This window comes from Typopeltis vanoorti, chromosome 5 (assembly GCF_054136105.1).
Source record: "Typopeltis vanoorti isolate ZY-2024b chromosome 5, IOZ_Tvanoo_1.0, whole genome shotgun sequence".
In the NCBI taxonomy this organism is placed as follows: domain Eukaryota; kingdom Metazoa; phylum Arthropoda; class Arachnida; order Uropygi; family Thelyphonidae; genus Typopeltis; species Typopeltis vanoorti.
The window spans coordinates 55,299,999-55,321,982 of NC_143553.1; the positions used below are offsets into that span (position 1 = coordinate 55,299,999).

Below are 21,984 nucleotides of genomic sequence, written 5' to 3' on the forward strand. Positions count from 1 at the left end.
TAGAATGAGACAACTTAAAATCACGTGCGATCGCGTTCACCTTCTTTCCTTCTTCATGCTGCTTGATCACTTTCAATTTTGTGTCTAAATCAATGGCCTTTCTTGCTTTCTTGATAGGTCTAGGAGTAGACAAAGGCACTTTCCTCTTGGTTGACATGTTTAGGGGTTTTAAAAAAATGCTAATTGTAACTGAACCAAAATAGTGGACGTATGCAAACAGAGATTGAGAGGCATGAATCGCACCAAACACATGTTACTGGGCAGTGGGCTGACACTACATGCACAACCGTTCCCATTAGGCTTCGGGGCTATGGGGACCACACGGATAGGGCATGTGAGTGTAGTAGAAAAATCTGTTACAGTAGTTCATACTAAAATGCAGTGCGAGATGCAGTAGCAGTCGTAAGTCGTAAAGCGCATAGGTCGTAAGTCAACGACGACTACCTGTACTTGTAAAATATTATAATAATGTAATTGTTATTCATAAATGAAATTTTTTTCTTTGCATAAAGAAAATATTGTGAGTTTTTAAAATGTCTGCATAAAGAATAAAATTATATATATTGCTATGCAAATAAAGTACACTGATCATTAGTAAATAAACAGAAAATCTTAGAAAACTAAGAGAAATATAAATAAAAAAATAGAACTAAATACACATAACAAGCACAGTGAATTGTACATGTTGATTTGCTGCTCAGTCTTCTGATCAGCTGCTCCTCAGGTACAAGTATTCTAGTTGTGAAGATATTGTTTGCTCATGCTTCGATAAAAGAAGAAAATATATTTCTTGTAAGTAAAATTTATTTTCCTTTCCCCAAAAAATAAAAGAATAGTAAAAAAAAAAAAAAAAGTCTAAAATATGAATTTTTAGCATTGTGTGTGTGTGTGTGTGTGTGTGTGTGTGTGTATATATATATATATATATTTTTTTTTTTCTTTTTTCCCTTCTTCTCTCTCTCTCTCTCTCTCTCATATAGCCCTAAAACTAAGGATGATGTTCCCCTTCAAGATACTGTGCAAGCTCCAGTTATTACTTCAGTAACTGATATAAAAATGCACTTAGTTGAAAATAAGAATATCACTGACTTACAGGGCAAAGACAGTGTTCAACATGCAGAAGATAAATATCAGAATGCATTGACAACAACAGTTGATTCATTAAATCATTTTACTGTAGATTCCTCAGACCCTGGTGTAATCTGTAAGACTAGTGGCATTCTTTCTTCACTGCCACACAGTGAAACAATGGAAAGCACTCATACAGGTATGTTTTTTAAAAGAATTTATGCAAATAAATTTATATTGATTTTGCAAACGCTACTATATTATTTATAGATAAATGTAACTTGCTAACATATACAAATACATTGTGCTGTCTGCTTTGTATAAACATTAATATAACAGATATACCTGCGTGCAGAGACATAAAAATATAAAATATGTCAATATGACGCTATAGCAACAACAGTTGACAACATGATGTATAAGATAATTTCTGTTCATAAGGCAAACAGGCCCTGTGAACACACGTTGCTGCAGTCAAAAAAAATACATACTTAATCCCTTATTAGGAGGGCTCAGCCAGTCCGTGGTGATCGGGGGGGGGGGGGAGATCACGTGATATAATTTGTGCATCCCACATAAAGAAATCGTGTCTTTAAAAGAGCTATGCAGTAATAACCACATTACCATAACCAAATCAGACAAAGGAAACTCAACTCTAGTGATGGATACAACAGAATAAGAAAGCAAAATGCACGCACTTCTCCAAGACCAGTCAACATATCAAATTATAGATCGAGATCCCACCAACTCTCACAAAAGAATAAGGTCTGCAAGTTATTGAACAAAGTCACTTCCTGGCCAACAGAAACAGTCAACAAACTCAAACCCCTCCACGTTAAAACACCCAGGATATATGGAACTCCAAAAATTCACAAACGAGGTACACCTTTATGCCCTATTGTAGATAATATAAACAGTCCCACATATAAACTTGCTAAACATTTAGCCAAACTACTAGCCACTTGCACAATTCTCCCTCTTTTGTTAAAAATTCTACCCACCTAAAAAGTATTTTAGAAAATCACACCTTAAAAAGTTCAGACTTAATGGTGAATTTTGATATTGCCTCATTATTCACGAATGTACCATTAACTAAACTCTTAACTTACTAAATTCACAATTTCTTGCTGATATATTTTAGCTATTTAAATTCACATGACAGGCAGATTATTTTACATGAAAAGGAAAAATATACAAACAATTAGATGGGACAACTATGGGATTCAGTTTCTCCTCTCTTAGCCAACTTCTACATAGAACATCTGGAAAAGTTAGCTAGCTATCAACACAGCCACTCTCAAACCGCTCTCGGGCCTACTATGGACAGACAGGAAGAACTGCAGACATCCGTCTCAGTGAACACAAAAAATATATCCGGCACTTTCGCTATGGCAAGTTGGGTCTGGCAGACATGCTTTGGATACCCCTGCACACAGGATCATTTGAAAAAAAGACAAAAGTACTGCACAGAAACTTTTAAAAGTCAGAGAGGTTGTTCCTGGAATCAACAGAAGCCTTGAAACATACTTCAAACCTCAACAAGTATGGCTGTATAAATGTACCAAAGATTTGGGAGACAGTCATCCTAAGACCAAATTAATTCCTCTTTTTTTTTCTTTCTTTTTTTTTAACTTAGATGGTGCCTAATTAGGACTTTAGTTTTTGTGTTGCATGCTACAATTACTTATACTAGTCCCAATATGGGTATAAAAGTCTTACAGTGGCTGCACTGCATAGTTCAGAAGGCCTGGACAGAGGGATGAATTCGAGCTGATTGGAGTAGAGCTCTCATAGTACCCATATATATAAAAAGGGAAATTAAACTGAATGTGAGAATTACAGACGTATTTCTCTACTGAGTGTTCTTGGTAAGATTTATGTAAGTATACTTGAGAAACAATTGAGAAGGATTGTGGAAGAGAACCTTGGTGAAGAACAAGCTGGATGCAGGCCAAATAGAGGCTGTCAGGATCAGATTTTCACTTTACGACAAATAGTTGAGAAATTGTGGGAATATAACAAAAATCTGTATTTAAGTTTTGTAGATCTGGAAAAGGCATATGACAAGGTGCCAAGAGAGAAGCTATTCAAAACGCTACAGTTGTATGGTGTTGGTGAGGCATTATATCAAACAATGCTTAGTCTTTATTTGAATTATAAGTTGGCAGTTAGAATTGAAAGAAGTACAGGAATGTTTAATCTAGTGTCAGACAAGGATACATTATCCCTTTTGTTATTTATTATCTATATGGATCACATTATGAAGGAAAGTGATATTAAACCTGATATCAAAATTAGAAATGTTAATCTCAGCTCTTTACTTTTATGCAGATGATGTTATACTTTTAAATAAATCCATTACAAGTCTGCAAGATTCCCTGACTAAATTGAATAACTTGTAATAGATATGGTATGAAGGTCAGCAATAACAAGACAAAGACAATGAAAATAGGTAGAAGCATCGAAAATATCAACTGCATTTTGAATGGAGAACCTATAGAACAAGTAAAACACTTCAGCCACTTAGGCACGATTTTTAGTGAAGATGGAAAATTAAATATGGAAATAGAAAACAGAATCCACAAAGCTGGTATGATAGGAAGTCGACTGAATAAATTTATATGGAATAAAAGAGAAATTAGTCAAAACAGCAAATTAAATTAGCTGTATACAAGACAGTGTTCAAACCAATAATAACTTATGGATCTGAGAGCTGGGTTAGCAGTAAAACACTTGACCAAAGACTAGATACTGCTGATATGAGAGTCCTGAGAAAGATTAGCAGCATGAACATATGGCTTCAATGGCAATGCCATATTAAAAATGAGGATATTAGGAAAGAATTTGACATTATTAGCATCCAAGATTATGTTAGCAGAGCTAATCTCGGGTAGTATGGTCACTTAAACAGAATGGGAAAATGGAAGATTAGCAAAACAAGTAAAACAAGGAAAGAAAAACAAGCAAGGAAAACTTGTTTTTCTTGCTTCTGCAGTGTAGTGTCTGTTGGGGATGGAATGTTTCCAGTTTTCTAAAAGAACAGACATAGGAAGTAATTCGTCTTTACCTAAATAAAAATGAATCTTTCTATGTATTGTAAGTGGTGAACCGCATCCGTTGATCTCCAACAAAATACAGTGGAACCTCAGTTGTCGAACTTAATTCGTTCCCGAAGACTGTTTGGAAACCGAATTGTTCGAAAACTGAAACCATTTTCCCATAAGAATTAATGTAAAATGGATTAATCCGTTCCCAAAACCCAGATGATTGTTCATTTAAACCTTTACAATAGTACTTCATGCATAAGATCGTATACAAACATAATGAAAATGCATAAAATCTTACATAAAAAGAATAAACACAATAAATAGATAAAATATAGATGAAAATTGATCGCCTCTTTATTCTTGAGTATTGTACAGATCGTTGATTTCACTATACTGAACTGCATAGCAAGATCCGAGACATGAATGCCATTTTACCATTTTTACCATTCTTAGAAAACTAAATGAAATATAAATAAAACAGAAATAAATACACATAACAAGCACAACAAATTTTACAAGATGATTTGCTGCTCCATGTCATGCTTAGATGAATCACCTGACCACTGGATTAGTCCTTCCCTGTAGTTATTTAGTAAGCTACCAAATATATACAGCTGCTGTTTATTATCAATTAGTTATTTATATTTTGTGAACAAGTCTTCCATTCTCCTTATAAGTTTATTTATGCCATCATTATGTCTAGAATTTATAGGATCACATACTATTTGTTCCACAAACTTATAAGACACTCATAATATCACAAATGTTAATTATTAATACTTCACTTCCAGTAACGAAATTATTTCTATTCACATCTGTTCTTTCTCTCCGATATATTTCCCACTCTCGCGTGACTTATTAATGATGGTTCACATATTTATATTTTTCGTAATTCAAATGTATCAGCCAAATATGGCATTCTCCTTAATTGTTGTTTTCTAATATTGCCTAAAACAAATCCTAAAGCAAACAATTATGTGTTTGTTTTAAGATACAATTGAAATTGCTGCAAGGCACATTGTTTTCACTTGTCCTGCCAGATGGTTCAAGTGGCAGCAAGAGTCCCAAACGTCCTGACATGAATGTGTTAAAAAGCATCTTGAAATTTCTATGCATATAGTGTGTAATAAAAAAATGGTCACTAAACCATGTAGTATTCCAAATATGTGGAAGAATTAGCTAAATTTGTAGCTGATCAGCACCTTTGTCCTGAGCAAAATATATAATATTCATGAAACTATGTTATACTGATGATACACACCATGAAGTTCCTTAACAGCAGAGTATGGTGAAGGGATCTCAGAATTTAGATAATCTAGGATAGAGTTACTATCATAAAATATCAAATGCAGCAGGCATTCACTGATGTAAGCCACTAGTGGTAGGAAAAATTAAATTTCCCAGGACCTTAAAAGCCATTAAAAAAATTTATACCATGCAAGCAGAAATGCTGTATTACCACCAAGATTACATTTAAAAGGGTTTTTTTTTTTGAATACATTGCACATCTGTTGCCTCAAAAGATTGCAAATTTTTTCTCAATCTGAACAGCTGTTCAACTTACCTCGGAGCTGAACTCCTGTGTAAGAAAAATGTTTATAGAGTGTATTTATCAATAAATTGTACATCACTTATCCAACCCCAAGACGAAGGAATATTATGCTCTGTGAAGGCTAAATCATTCACTTTTTTCATGCAACATGAATTGTAAGTGCTGGCAAACTTATACTAAAGAAGTTAGCATAAAGGATATGCTTTAATTTATTAGCAGTGTCTGGAAGGTTCAAGTATGCTAACACAAAAGTGCTGGTATAAGTTGGACCTATCTCTTGATGTTTGATAATTCTCCTAATGAAAATGTTGACCAATAGCTTACATGATTTAATCTTTTCTTTATAATCACAAGAAATAATAAATCTGTTTTCATTTATACTGTATTATATATAAACTCATGTTATTCATACTTGCACTGATATATGTATTTCAGTGATGTACTGGTGAATTATTATTACGTGATGACCTCTTGGTGGTTCATCAAAATGTCTGATTTAGCAAATCTCTGGAACCAAGAGTGCCAGAAAATCAGTGGTCTGCTGTACTTGTATGAATTAGGTGGTTTTAATGTTAATGTTACTTTTTGGGCAAGAAGTCAAGAAGAGAGGAACTTTTGAGCAGTTAAGAAGTTGTAGAGCTTGAAGACTTTTATCCTTGCCAGAATTTCCTCATCACTTCAGAAACCAAGTTGCAAATTCATGCAAGATTTGATCAAAGCCTTTCATAGTTGAATAGTAACCTTATTGTTTCTACCTGTCATCATCATCCTTATCATAGTGATAATGTGCTGTGTTATCATTACAAATTTTGAGATGCATTCCCTGAACTTCAGGTCCCTATTGAAATTATGAGTTTATGGTGCAGTACCATAATGCTTGCATGAAAGAAAAAAAAAGGGTTTGATTTCAGTTTCTATTCAGCTAATAAGAAACTTCCCTTTTGACTTATTGACAAGTACACTTTTACCTTCTTAGTCTACAATAACTACCTTGTTTACAGCTATCCAACAAAGTATGAAGCAATTACTGTATTATAAAGTCAGAGTATCTTAAAATAAAAACATGTTGCAGTTTTCTTATATGCACTGCTAAATGATTTATAAGTACAATAAATACCTTATAATCTGTTTATTAATGTTAACATTTATGCTGAAAATTATTTTAAATTAAAAAGTGAAACTTCTTATGAAAAATATGAGTCTGGTATGACTATTTCTTTTAGTATATTCTTGTGGAATTCTTTTAGTATAACAGTTCTTTTGGCTCTAATAAAATAATATTTATAATCAAATCATAATTTTAAATTAATTTGCTATAATCTAATGCAGTTACTGTAATTAATAAATGTTTTTAATATAAAAAAAACTTTGTTTTGTAGGATCTGATGATGCTCAGCCACCTAAATTTCCACCACAAGTTCTGGGCTCTCGTCGTGATCCACCAGTTTTGACACCTGGTATATATGGCTCAAGAAAATTTGCAGAAAAATATGCAATACATGTCGAGCTCGACAGTAATGTTCAAAGAAAGCTGCAAGATTCTCATACTGATTGCTCTTCTACTAGATTTGTTGATGTAGCACAGGGTAATCAGGATTATAAGGAACAGTGTATAATAAACACAGAAATATCAGATCATAATATTGAGATGTACCCTGTTACACCTTTGATTCAGTCACATACCAGTGGCAGTAAAGTGTTAGAGGTCTCTGAACAAAAAAAAAGTCATACAGATATTGGATTAATTTCCAGTTTCCAACAGGAATCCAAACAATTAGATCAAATAACAAAAGAAATATATTCCAAGATATCTTCAAACTCTTTTCCAGTTCATTCTGAAATCTCTACTAAGAAATTTCATAAACAAAATGACAATAAAACAATGTTAGTTCAAGATTCAACAAGCCAGACAACAACTGTAACAGACTCCTCAAATTCTTATAATCAGACAAAACAAAAGAGTAAAACAAATCGTAAAGTACAGAGTAAAACGGTTCATACAGCTCGTCATGAACTTGAAAAACTTCGTCACCTTGTGGAAAGACAAAAAAAAAGCTATTTGCAGCGACTTCAACTTGAAGTGGAGAGGTTAGAAAGTTTAGAAGATTTATTGTTATTTCAGACATTAAGGTTTCAAACATCAGTTTCTTCTTCTTCAGCATCAGTTACAACTTCTACTAATGTGGAACAAACAGAACCAAAATCTTTATACTCTTCTGAACACACTTATGGTAGAACATCTGAATCAAGTAGGCACAGTAGTTCAAAAAGTAGCATACCAGAAAGAAAGACACCAGCTACTTTGACAGTATCTAGTCACTATTTTTCATCTGTTCCTAGATCCAAAAAACAAAATATAAAGATTTCAAGAAAAAAAGACTATTTACATCAATCTCCTTCAACTATAATAACAAATACTTCTAGATCTTTAACTCATACTTTACATGTTACAACCATGAAGAAAGACTTTGGTCAAAACTTTCCTACTCCTCTGCCTTCAGAAGATGATATAAAGCAAAGGAAGCAAACAATTAAAGCAGAATCCATAGGGATCCAAACTTCTGATTCGTTGTTACGTGTTAAAAAAAATCATAAAGAAGCAGAACGATGTTTTATTTCCATGAGTACATCACCTAAATTGGCCAAAAAACATCCCTCAAAAAAATTTATCAAGAATAAAAATACCCGTAAATATCAGAAAACAGATCGTTGTGAATATAGGAAGCAGCCAGCATCCTGGTTTATATCTTTCCACAACAGTGATGCAGACAGAAAAGATAACAGCTACAAATTCAACAAGAAGCATACTTTACGAAAGGTTCCAATGAGTTTGCAGGTAATATATATTTCTTTTTTTCCTCTCCTAGCATGAATTCTAATTTGTTATAAGTCAGTGATTTCAAGTATAGTTGTTAGGACTTGTGTCAGTTTATAAGGTTATATAAAAACACTATACTTATAACTTTCAAAGGGAAGATGCATACAGTATATTAATTTATTAAATGAGCAAGTTGCATGCATTGTTTCACTACACACATATGATGATTATCAGATGGGAACTTCCATGGAGTTTCAAAGACTCACTGTGAAAGGCTCACAATAATCATTATTCCTCTAGTGCCTGTCATTATATCTGACTCTTACCGATGTGGCAGGGTTTTCTTCCAGGAAACTTGATGTCTGTATCCCACAGAGCAGTCCAATTTGCCATAAAAACACATGCAGTTAACAGACATAATACAAAATATCCATGTCCATAGCAAGATTTGACTGGAGAGTAGATATTATTATTATTATTTGACGCCTCCAGGGAGTCCAAAGACTCATCGAGGATATGATACCACATGGCTAAGCAGGCCAGTAAGATTATTCAAAAACAGCAAATATGCATGAGGTGAATATTATATTTTTTTTGTGTGTGTGGTGCTGGTATGGTGTCACTTCTGAGCACAATTATTGCTTGTCAGATAGCAGCATCCACATATGTCTATTGTGGATAGGTAGTTCCAGTATTAATTCCTCCTTATTTCGAGCATTTTTTTCCTTCTTGAATTTACTACTTACCACTCTTGCAAAGCCCAACCAGATTAACATTGTCATCAATTTTCTGATATGGTACCTTCAAGGAAGGATGTACAGGCTCTCTGACAGTACAGTAGAGGAATTTGTTAATAGGATATTAGGAATAATGTAAACTTAATCATGCTAACAAATTCCTCTAAATAAGTATATTACTTATCAGCACTACGATATTGTCGTATCTAACATTTCAGTCTGTTAGGGCACTTCTGACTGAATCAATCCACCTATATCTTGGTCTTCCTCTGGATGTTTTTTTCCGGTCATCTTGGTATCAAACACCTATTTTGCTAGCCCTTTCTTTCCTCATCCTGTTTAAGTGACCATACTACCTTAGATTAGCCCTTCTCACATATTCTTGAATGTTAACAATGTCAGGTTCCTTCTTAATGTCTTCATTTTTAATATGATTTTGTCATTATTGCCAGCTGCTTTTCCCCACCTCCTAATTTTTCTCAGAACTCTCATATCTGTGGTATCTAGTTTTTGATCAAGTGCTTTATTTCTAATCTAGCTCTCAGATCTATTAGTTAAAATTAGTTCGAGCACTCTCTTATATACTGCTTGTTTAGTGTTTTAGTTAATTTCACTCTTATTTTACTTTGCCGTGCAGTGCAACCTGTGGACATCTGAAAGGGGGGGGGATCCTGGCAGTCGCACTATTTTGGTCCCTGCTTCGGCAAAATGAGAGGTCCTGTGGATGGCCCAAACAGGATCATTTGGCTAGTTGGCTTGCCTGCAAGGAGGGAGGGTGGTCAGTGGTGTTGCAGTAAGTCTCTCATTCCAGGGTCAGAATCCAAGGCTTGCTATGGTGCTTTTATAGCATTCAGGGGAGCCCTGGCATTCCACTCCCAAGCACAGTCATTGCTTGTCAGTCGAAGGGCATCCACGTGTGACTCTATCATAGGTGGGGAGCTCTGGCACCAAACCAAAAACCCCTTGGATACGAATTCTTTATCCTCAAACATTTCAGGGGCCCTGACAAAGTTCCAACCAACTCACTGATGCATTTTGCTAATAGAAGACAAAAGATATATGATACTAGTATAAATGTACCAATGTTTTTGATCATCCATGCAATAGGAAAAATGTTGCTATTCTTTATTCAAAAGGGTTGAGAAGGATGGGGAAGATCCCAAAACTGTTAAGAAATTGAATTCTGTGATTTCTTCATAGCCATATGAAGAAATAAAATATAAACCTGACAAAGGTAAGCCCTCAACTTCCCAAAAACCAGACAAGTCCAGAAAGCCAAAACAGTAGGAAAATTTTTACAATCGAACTGTTGCGGGCTTCACCAGAATATCGATGATATCAAGATTTTGTTGCAGGAACATAAACCTTTCTATTTCTGTCTACAGGAAACATGCTTAAGATCCAATGAGGACTCTACCTTAAGGAATTTCACTGTTGTATGCAAGGACAGAACTGGAGATGGAGAAGTAGCTGTCCTAGTGGGCAGACTCCTTTCCATTGATTCCAGCTTAATATTGCTCTGAAAGCAGTAGTGATTCACCTATCTATGAGATTTCTTATTATAGTATGTTCAATTTATTTACCACTGAGTGCTGAGTTAAGGTTATCAAGATCGATTTCATTTACCTTGCAACTGCCTGAACTCATAGTTCTTATGAGTGACTTTACTGGTCACAATACTCAGTGGGTTAGTGCCAACACAAATAGACAAGTTGAATGATTGAAAGAATCCTTGATAATAATGATCTCTCCCTTTTGAATAATAGACAATACTTTCTTCCATATGTCTACCTGCTCGTATTCTGCAGTCAATCTTACATTCTCTCCTTCCATTCCTCCACTGCTCACATTGGACTTTTTAAAATTAAATGTTCACATTTGACATCCGTAGATGGCGTTGTTGTCACTGCCATACTTCACATGGTTTTGGCAATGATGTCTTCTGCTAGAATAAATGGTAGGGTTGCAGATTCCCTTTCTACACAAAGTTTGTAGGACAATCACAAACATGCCCATGCCGGGATTCGAACCCACAGCCTCTTGGCTGGAGAGCAGACACGCTAACTACTCGCCAACGGACTTTGAAGAGGGAATATATGGAAGGGATCACTTTCCTGTTCTCTGCACAATGTCTTCACAGGAACCATGTTCCCCTACACAGATGCTCATACTGAAAATGGGAGCAGGCTGACTGGAGCACTTTTCCCATTTTGCAAAATTTAATTCTATTAAATTTTAAAACAAGGAAGCAGTAAAGTATGTAACAGACTGCATTGTCCAGACAGCAGCCTCCATTCTAAGAACATCATCTCAATTTCCACTCTTTCCACAACCTTGGTGGAACCCAGAATACTTAACAGCCAAAAAAAAAAAGATCAACACAGAGCATGGGATACATTTTGTGGATACTCCATTACATCAAACTAAATAGGTTTTAACGGTGTTTGGCCCAGAGCATACTATGTGAGATGTCAGAGTCAAAAACAATCTTGTTTTATTTACTTACACCAAACATAACCTCATCCCTCCATGGTAGGTTTGCTGTCTATCTGCAGTTGTTTAATACAGACATGGAGCTATCCACTGTTTTCTTGCCCATCACACTGATGGCTCAAGAACTGACACCTGACTGCAGTAATTATTCAGCAGAGTTGCATTCCATTGAGCTTGCACTTGTGCATATGAAAGAAAATCACTCCCAAAACTATGGAATTTTTGCAGGCTCATTGAGCCCTTGACGCGCTATTTCCTCTATCACGTATAATCCACATCCAGTGCTGTATGAGATGTTACACCTGCTGTACAAAATAAATACCATAATTTTGATGTTCAGTTGTTATCTCAGGTTGCACGATGTTTTTAACCTTCTACAAAGAATTAATTTGTACAAACACATTTGACTGTAATTTTGTTTATATGTAGATACATTATTTAACTTAATTTTTGTGCATGCATATTATTTACTAGTTTATCTTTGACTATTTATGTACTGCTGTAGTCTTTGACCTTGTGTATTGCTGTCACTTTTGTTGTTATTTTGTTTATATGTAGATACCAGTGCATGCATATCATTTACTAATTTGTCTTTGACTATTTATTTGCTGCTGTAACCTTTGCAGTAATTTTATTTATATGTGGATACTGCAGTGCTTGGTTTGGTTTTTGTACATAAGTTAAGGGAAATGATCTAGTAGCTGCTTCTGCATCATCTCTTTTCCACATACTGTTTGACAGTACCATGTATAGACCACAGACAGTTTATAAGATTAAAGCTAATTACTCAATGGCAGTTAGTCATCATGGCAGGAAGCCTGCCAAAATATGTCATATAATTTGACAAACAAATTATATGACATTAAGCCTGAAATTAAGCATTGGCATTCTAGTCAACATAAAAAAAGAGAAGAGAGGAAGTTGTTCTTGTTAGTCTCCACATGGTCACAGCCATCTTGCACATTCTTATTTACTGCAGGCTGATGACCTTCCTGTGTGTGAGAAATGCGATACTCGTCTTACTATTTGTCATATTCTGGTGAAGTGCCAGCACTTTACACGAGACAGGAATGAAATTTTTACCTATCTAGCCAAGCCATATACATTCAGATGTTATCAGACTCGAGACAGATTGCATGATGTTTTTAAGGTTCACAGACAATTCATCGCGAAAAAAATTTGCTGAAAACATTATTCACTAGGAAATTGAAATGATATTGCATTGATACCAATATATAAAACATACATGCAGTGCAAGATAAATTTCACAAAATATAGTTTTTTTTTTATGTATTTATGTATTATTTGTTTAGATTTGGAGAAAAATTGTAGATAGGAAATTAATAATGATGTAATTTTTTTCATGTAGTACTATCATATCCTGTACACCCCTTGAGGGTACATGGCAGGAATTTGATGATGATGATGATTGTTTAGATTTTAATTAGTTTTTCATAATATTTTTATTCTTATATTAGGACGTCTAGAAAGTAAGTTCCAATGGGCTGTCAGAGAAACAAAAATATACTTACAAAAAAACTTTATTGGAAATTAAAGTAGACATCTTTCACTACTTTTCTACATAATTTCCGGCATTGTTCAGGCACTTATCATAACTGGACACCAAGAGTTATACACCTTCGTCGTAGAAGGTTGCCTCCTCTGACGCAAACCACGTATTGACTGTTTCTTTGACATCGTCATCGTCTTGAAACTGCCAGCCATCAAAGAAAGATTTCAGATGTGTGAACAGGTGAAAGTCGCTTGCTATGAGGGCAGGACTATATGGGGGATGATGGAATTGTTCCCAGCCGAAGGAGGCGAGAAGTTGTTGTGTTATGCCGACCGTGTGTGGGCAGATGTTATCGTGAATTAAAACAATGCCCCTGGTAAGCATGCCATGTTGTTTATTCTGGATCGCACAATGCAGTTTTCTAAGGGTTTGGCAGTACATACTAGCGTCGATTGTGGAGCCTTGACCCAAGAAGTCTGCCAGCAAAATTCCTTGTCTGTCCCAATACACAGTGCACATGATTTTCTGAGTGGAAACCGTTGTCTTCAATTTCGTCTTGACTGATGATGAGGTGTGCCTCCATCCATGGACTGTTGTTTGGATTCAAGGGTTGCGTGCAACACCCAAGTCACGTCCCCGGTGACAAGTCGCTCAGGAAAGCATCACCATCCTCACGTTCTCCATGAACTTCAATAATTTGCCAATGAATTTCAGCTGCTTTAACATTTCTCGCATTCAAGAAACAGATTACTGACCTAATTTCATATGTGCAGCAAGCAATTTGATTTTACATGTGGCAGGTGATTCAATTTTCTTAGACATTATAAACACACACCAAGAAGCGTATGCACTGCAAGAATATCTGAAAATGGCACCAACACCTTGTTAATGAATTAACAAACTCAGCATGCGTGCGCACCATTGTGATTGCAGCACTGCAGTGAAAATATTTAAAAACGGAACTTACTTTCTGGACGTCCCTCATACAATGAAAGTAATATATTTATTGGTCGGTGAGTTTCCTAATTTCAATTTCTTTGTAATTGTTATCCATTTTAACAAATTAACAAACTCAGCATGCGTGTGCACCATTGTGATTGCAGCACTGCATTGAAAATATTTAAAAACGGAACTTACTTTCTGGACGTCCCTCATACAATGAAAGTAATATATTTATTGGTCGGTGAGTTTCCTAATTTCAATTTCTTTGTAATTGTTATCCATTTTAACCTGGTTTGGAAATCCTGCTCAAATTCCATGACCAAACATGGAAACCACTCAAGCCACTTCAGGCCTCCAATACGTGCTGTGGTCTCACATCAGATGAAGAAATTCATCTCTTACCTAAAAACAATTACAAACATCTGTGCCCATTGCAAGTTTCAAATCCACAGCTCATTGGTGGGAGAGGGTACACTTTCTAGCGGTTGTTAACGACATGATATTTCTGATTACAGTTTATTTTTGAACGATTCACAAGAGAAGTAATTACGTATTTCACTTTGGGAGCATCGTTCTATATATGTGTTGAGTGTGTGTGCATATATATATATATATATATATATTTTTTATTTTTAAGTAAAGAAGATTAAATATGAAATTTTAAATTTCTTAGTGTTATAAAATACTAGTATTGGAGGAAAAGGTAAAGATTAGTATTGCACCCGCATAGCAATTTAGCTTATGTTGCTTTGCATAATGATGATAGATTTATATAATTTTATTATCATTTTTCTTTAATATAATTACTCAAAAGTGAACCTATGATATTAAACTAGCTCTGTAAATAATAGCAGCATACAACATGCCTTTTGTATGCAGGAAAAGTGGAGTTATTTTCAAAATGCACATGTATTCAATAATTGAAACATATCACCTTCTGAATTAGTTTAGATAAAAAAAAAATATCACACATAGATGAATGTCTAAATGCATCGTCGTCGTCCGGTAGCATCCGCTAGCAAGAGGGTTGCAGCAGATGAGCAGCTCTTCTCCATTTCTCTCTGTCTGTCGCTTCCATCATTCTTAAACCGGTCCATTCCACGATTTCATTAAACCACTCTCTAGTTGGTCTTCCACGTCTTCTTTTCCCCTCAACTTTCCCTTGTAATATAGTTCTTGTCAGGTGTCCCGAAGAACCTCTCAGAAGATGTCCTGCAAATCTAGTCTTTCTTTGCATGATATTCTTTAACAGTGTTCTTTCCATCTCAACTCGTCTTAAAACTTCTTGATTTGATATTCTTTCTGTATAGCTAATCTTTTCCATCTTTCTATAACACCACATTTCCAATGCATATATTTTTCTTATCTAAATGCATAGATAAGAAAAATAGTGAATGGTTAGAAGAATAAATATTCTTAAATATTGTGTCCTCTCTCCTTAACTATTTTTAAATATTTTATTCTCCCTAATAACTATTCTAACTGTTAATAGAATAGAATAGTTAATATGAATAATAGGAATACGAGGGTGGTCTGAAAAGTTCTTGGCCTAACAATGAAAAAACGAATTTATAATTTCAAAATTATTTGTATTTTTTAACATAATCTCCCTTAAGACTGATACATTTATTCCAGCACCATTATCTTGTCCTTGTAGTGGTTCTCAGTAAGATCTGCAAAATACCCCTCTACAGCTGCAATCACCTCTTTATTGAAAGAAAAACACTGACCAGCGAGGAAGAGTTTTAGTTTTGGGAAGAGATAGAAGTCAGAGGGAGCCAAATCCGGGGAATAGGGTGGATGTTCCAACAATTCATAGTGCAGATCCTTTAATTTTCTCATTGCCAAAACTTCTTTCTGAACAGGTGCACTGTCCTGATGAAAGATGATTTTTTCTTCTGCAAATCGGATCTTTTCTCATGAATTTTTTTGTCTAGTCAGGTTAAAAGATCGAAATAATATTCCCCAGTTATTGTTTTACCCTTTTCGAGATAATTAATAAACAAAATGCCTTTAGCATCCCAAAATACGGATGCCATGACCTTTCCTGCTGATGGAACTGACCTTGTCTTCTTTGGCACTGATCAACCAGCTTCTGTCCACTGTTTTGACTGCTGTTTGGATTCTGGTGTGTAATAGTGAATCCAAGTCTCATCCATAGTAATAAATTGATGCACAAAATCAGTTTTATTCTTGTTAAAACTCTCCAAGCACCGTTCAGAGATTTTCATGCAAATGCGTTTTTGATCTGCTGTGAGCAAGCGCAGCACCCATCTTGCGCAAAGCTTTTTTATTTGCAATTCTTCATGCAAAATATATCCTATACATTCTTTTGAAATGCCTATAGTCTCAGCAATTTCGTGTACTTGGACTCGCCGGCCATCCAGTACCATATTGTGCACTTGATCAATGATTTCTGGTGTTGTTACACGTTTTGGACGTCCTTCACGTGAATCATCTTCAAGGCTGGTATGGCCATGTTTAAACTCAGCAGCCGATTTTTTAATTGTCAGAAATGAAGGAGAAGAGTGCCCATAAATATTTATGAACTTCAAATGAATTTCTTTTGCCATTAAACCTTCTTTTACAAAGAATTTTATAACTGCACCATACTCAATTTTATCCATTTCAAGGGATACAGACGACACTTTTGCTTCAGACAGCTGTGTAAAACAAACTACTTGATAGAAAGACTTACAATTTCACATGAATGCTTGTGACAGATGTACCAACTTAGAAAAAAAAAATCTTGCCAATAGTGTTGCCATCTTATGGTTGAGGCCGAGAACTTTTCAGACCACCCTCGTATATGCACAAGTGCAAGCTGAATGGCATGTAACTCTGCTGTATAATTGCTGTAATTAAGTGTGATCTAGTTGAAGATAATGTCATGAAACACAGCAGCACAGCCAACAGAGGTATCAGTTCTTGAACCATCAGAACTTTTCAGACCAACCTCATATATCTGAATCCATCTATCTGACAGCATGTTGCAAGATTAGCAATCTTGAGAGAGAGGGTAACCTAGGAATTTCAGGAATAGACTCCAAACAAGGTCACAAGCTTCTGAAAGATTCACAAAAGAGAGATTATCTTTTAGGCATTTATCAAAACCATTTTTCACTGTAGGTGGCCTAGCCAGCCTGATCATAGCAACTTCTGTTAGACTTAAATCTAGTTTGTTCTGTGGGTATCTTACTGTAGATGATTGAAGAAATTCTATTGTACAGCAGTCTTTCATGTAGTTCCAGATAGATGCTTAACACAGTGGATTGATAGCTTGTAACAAGAGATGGGTCTTTTCCTAGTTTTAAAATAGTTATTATTTTTGATCTTTTAAAGAGTGTTGGATATGTTCCTTTCTCTAAGATGTCATTATACATATGAGGGTGGTCTGAAAAGTTCTTGTATTCGACCATAGATGGCAACACTATGAGCGAGATGTTTTTTTTTTTTTTTTTTCTAAGTTGGTACATCTGTCATAAGCATTCATGTGAAATTGCAAGTTCATTCTATCAAGTAGTTTGTTGTAGAGCTGTCTGAAGCAAAAGTGTTGTCTGTAACCCCTGAAATGGAGAAAATGGATAAAAAAAAATCATGCCAATAATTGTTGCCTTTTATCGTCAAGGCCGAGAACTTTTCAGACCAACCACGTATTACAGTCTGCTCCAGGATAAGTTTTTGCAGTATTTTATTATATTTCTATATCTTGATTTAATTAGTATGTAATCAGTCTGATTTCTCCCTTCTTCACCTCTCTGTCCAGATGCTTTTGAAGTGTAGTCTTCTCATGTGTTGTTGAAACCAGGTGTTCGTCACTATCAATTTGTGTCTCCTACAAAACTCCACCAATCCATTTCCCTTTTCATTTCTTTCTTCCAAACCTCAAGGGCTCACCATGATGACATGGTGAGTCCTTGGGGCTTGGGAGAAAGAAAAACAAGGAGCTCTTTTCCCTATCTTAACATTCATATCTCCCATTACTATCAGTATATCTCTGTTATTTTTCAAATGTAAACAGTCATATGTTTGTTGGTGGATCTCTTCGACTTCATATAGATGAAGTCGAAGAGATCCGTAGTAGGCAATTATACTTGAATTATAAGGATATTTCTAGGTTTGGCTTTTATTCTCAAAGGAATTACTCCTTTAGATCTCTGCCAATATCCCTCCACCATATCAGCTATCCTTTTATCCTATTCCAACACCCCTTTGATGTTCTTCTCCTCCTGAGTAAATAAATCTATATCCATCTTCTGCCTTCCTTGTGAGGAATGTAAATCTTTTATCTTGAACCTAAACAAACTGGCCTTGCTAAACATACCAACTCTACCAATAGTAGATTCCTTATGGAAGGTTGTTATAAGGTAACTTTGAAACATTAGTACATTGTCTAGACTTAAATAGATTTGGTGGCTTACTTTTATCTCCCTTGTGGGAAATAGTACTTTTTACATCGAACCTTTTCAGATTTATTTATTTAATTATTATCTCTTCAGTACAAATTGAAAATAGAACAGCATAATATAAAAATAACAGAAAGAATCGTTAGATTCTTTAATATAAGTTAATTTATTTCTTTAATTTTTAATGTAAATTATCTGTTTCTTTGTTCTTTATTATAATATATATTTTTAGATATCTTTAAATGTTAAATTATATTTCATCTTCATCACCTGCATATCTTATTAACATTTGTTAAACATAAGTCTTCATTTTTAGGAATCATTTCATCTAAATTGTGGACATCTTATCAGACGCTCCCAAGGTAGATTACTGAAAGTAACAAAACTAGCAGAATTAAGAAGAAAATGTACTGCTTTAGCACTGGAGAGAGCTAGGCTGACAGATTACCTAAAAAGTCGAAGAAATCATTTGGGCGGTATGTTTGTATTTGCACTTGTGTATAAGACTGTTTATTTTCACTAACTAAATTAGAGGTATTTTCATATTCCTCTGGTTTATTTAACTCTAAGTTAACTAACCTATGATATTCTGCTATTATTTCATCCATGTTAGAGTCTTTTTGATTATCATCATTCTTATGTTGTACATTATCTGAATTATGTAACCTGGGGTTCCTTGACTTTGAATTAAGGTTTGTTTTACTCTAATTTAATTTTCTCTTTTGCTATGTATTTGAATTACAAGGTTTGAAACTATTCCCTTTCCTGTGTGGAAAGGCTTATGTGTTCATCGCATAATTGATATGATAAGAAAATAACTATTTATTAATATAAATAGTTACTTAAATGCTAATATTTCGATGGTATTATATCCAGCATCTTAGCACACAAACAAATTTGTTACAGTGGCGAGACAACCACAATCCAGTGTAACAGTAGGACTAGTATGAGTAATTGTAGCATGCAACACAAAAGATTAAAGTCCTAATTAGGTGCCATCTAAGTTTAAAAAAAACAACACAAAAAAAAAAAAAAAGATATTAATTTGGTCTTAGGATGACTGTCTCCCAAATCTTTGGTAGATTTATACAGCCATACCTGTTGAGGTTTGGAGTATGTTTCAAGGCTTCTGTTGATTCCAGGAACAACCTCTCTGACTTGTAAAAGCTTCTGTGCAGTACTTTTGTTTTTTTTTTCAATTGATCCTGTGTGCAGGGGGGTCCAAAGCATGGTCTGCCAGACCAGACTTGCCATAGCGAAAGTGCCGGATATATTTTTTGTGTTCACTGAGACAGATGTCTGCAGTTCTTCCTGTCTGTCCATAGTAGGCTTGATGACATGAACAGGGCACTTCATAGACTCCAGGATGTGATAAAGGAGAGAATCTGTCCTTAGGTGAATGGATGAGAGTTGCCAATTTCACATAAGGTTTAAATACGGTGCGTAGTTGGTGTTTGTTAAGCACCCTAGATATCTTTTCAGATCTGCCTTTACTGTATGGGATGGTGATAGTGTTGTTGTAGCCTTTTGTGGTAGATAGTGGGGGGGGTATTTTTGGGGAGCATTTAGTATTTTATCTATCTTCTGGGGATTATAGCCATTGGTCAGGAAGGTGTGATGCAGGTGAGAAAGTTCAGCAGTGAGAGCAGTATCTTTGGAACAAATTGCTAGAGCAATTTGCTTAGATTTTTCTATCCTTTCAGAAAACCTCACCACATGTCTCTCTGGCTGAATCAAGTGTTTTCTTCATGGCTTGCCACTGAATATCATCTACTCCTGCTGCCTTTCCACATTTCAGGCTTTTGATGGCTTTTTCTACTTCAAGTATGGATATGTATTCTTGACTGCATGCCTGGTCAGTGTTTTTTACCACTGTGCTGTCATCACTGCTTGTTTCATTTAGCAATTTTTCGAAGTAATTACTCTATACTTTAAGAATATCTTTTTCTTCTGTTTTCTTGTCACCTTTATCTCACTTCTGAACTTTCTCACCTGCATCACACCTTCCTGACCAATGGCTATAATCCCCATAAGATAGATAAAATACTAAATGCTCCCCAAAAATCCCCCCACCTTTATCATCTCTAATTCCTTTTGCAGCACTCTTTCCTCCATTTCTGAGCTTCTTCAACAACCTCCAGAATATCTTGCCACCTTCTTGATATTTATTTTCTATGTTATTGCCAAAGTCTTCCTATGACTTTTGTTTAGCTAGTTTTACACAGTGTATAGCTTTCCTTACATTTGTCTCTGTATTCTCTAAGAGCACAAGCTGACATATTTTCCAAGAACTTTTGATATGCTTTCTTCTTGTCCTTCACTGTCTCATTTTTTTCTTGAATAATATTTGTGTATTTTAGTCTACAGTTCACATCTGACAGCTGCTCAACTTTTATTCACTTTAAAACTTTCTTACGTGTTCTTTTTTTCAATGCGAAATTCAATTTTATCCTGCTCAATACTAAATGATGATCACTTCCAATTTCAAATCCTCTGTACACTCTGGTGTCCTGCACCAGAGCAAAAACATCACTATCAACAATAACATAGTCAATGACACCTTTCTTAATCCTTGCCTCTTCTCTCCATGTGAATTTGTGCATCTTTTTATGTTGGAACATTAATAACCAGTCCATGTCCTGAGTAGAAATCCAACAGGTATTTGCCATTATTATTAGCTTTGCTCTTGTTTCCAAATTTTCCCATAATATTTTTGTATGTCTGACAATCATTTCCTACTCTGCTATTTAGATCCCCAACAAGGACTAACTTTTCCTTTTCATTTTGTGTCAGTTGCTTCTCTAAAGCCTCAAAAAATTCCTCCACTTCTACCTTAGTAGAACCTTCTGTGGGGACCATAGGCACAAATAAGTCTCATTGTCCAGTTCCCCATTCTGATATTTGTCCACATCACTCTACTTGAGACTGCCTGCCATTCAAGAAGATTAGCCTCATATTTTGTGTTGAATACTATGGCTACTCCTTCTTTTCTTTGATTGTCATTGCCTGAATATAACATTTTGTATTTATTGCTCAGAAAGATCTCATGAGTTTTTGTTGTTTTTGTTTCAGTCACCCCTATTATGTCGATCTGGTACTTATCTAATTCTTCCGCTAGCTCCATTTCTTTGCCATTCAGGCTTCTTATGTTGATAATACCAATCTTGAACTCTGGTGATGTTAAGTTGGATTGGGTTTTAGAATTTGTTCCAGTAGCTGCTTTTTGTTGTTTGCCCAGGTTCCCTGGCGAAAATAACAGGGGCTTTATTTAAACGAGTGATGCCCCAGCCAGCATGAAATTTTGTCATGTTGTACTATCATTTGATATTGTGGTTTCTGACATCTTAAATCCTGAAATTCACAGGAGAAAATTGGTCTTAAATTCTGTTTGGACCTGAAGCTTTCCTT

At 35.2% G+C, this 21,984-nt stretch overlaps 1 protein-coding gene across 1 annotated transcript in view; it reads left to right on the top strand.

Annotated features, from left to right (window-relative positions):
* LOC150106426 (uncharacterized) overlaps positions 1-21,984 on the top strand; it is a 91,655-nt gene that overhangs the window by 43,077 nt on the left and 26,594 nt on the right. Inside the window, exons 5-7 of the mRNA XM_090392995.1 lie at positions 981-1,267; positions 7,047-8,503; positions 18,893-19,052. Coding sequence (XP_090249121.1) covers positions 981-1,267; positions 7,047-8,503; positions 18,893-19,052 — 1,904 coding nt within the window. The remainder of the gene's footprint in view (positions 1-980; positions 1,268-7,046; positions 8,504-18,892; positions 19,053-21,984) is intronic.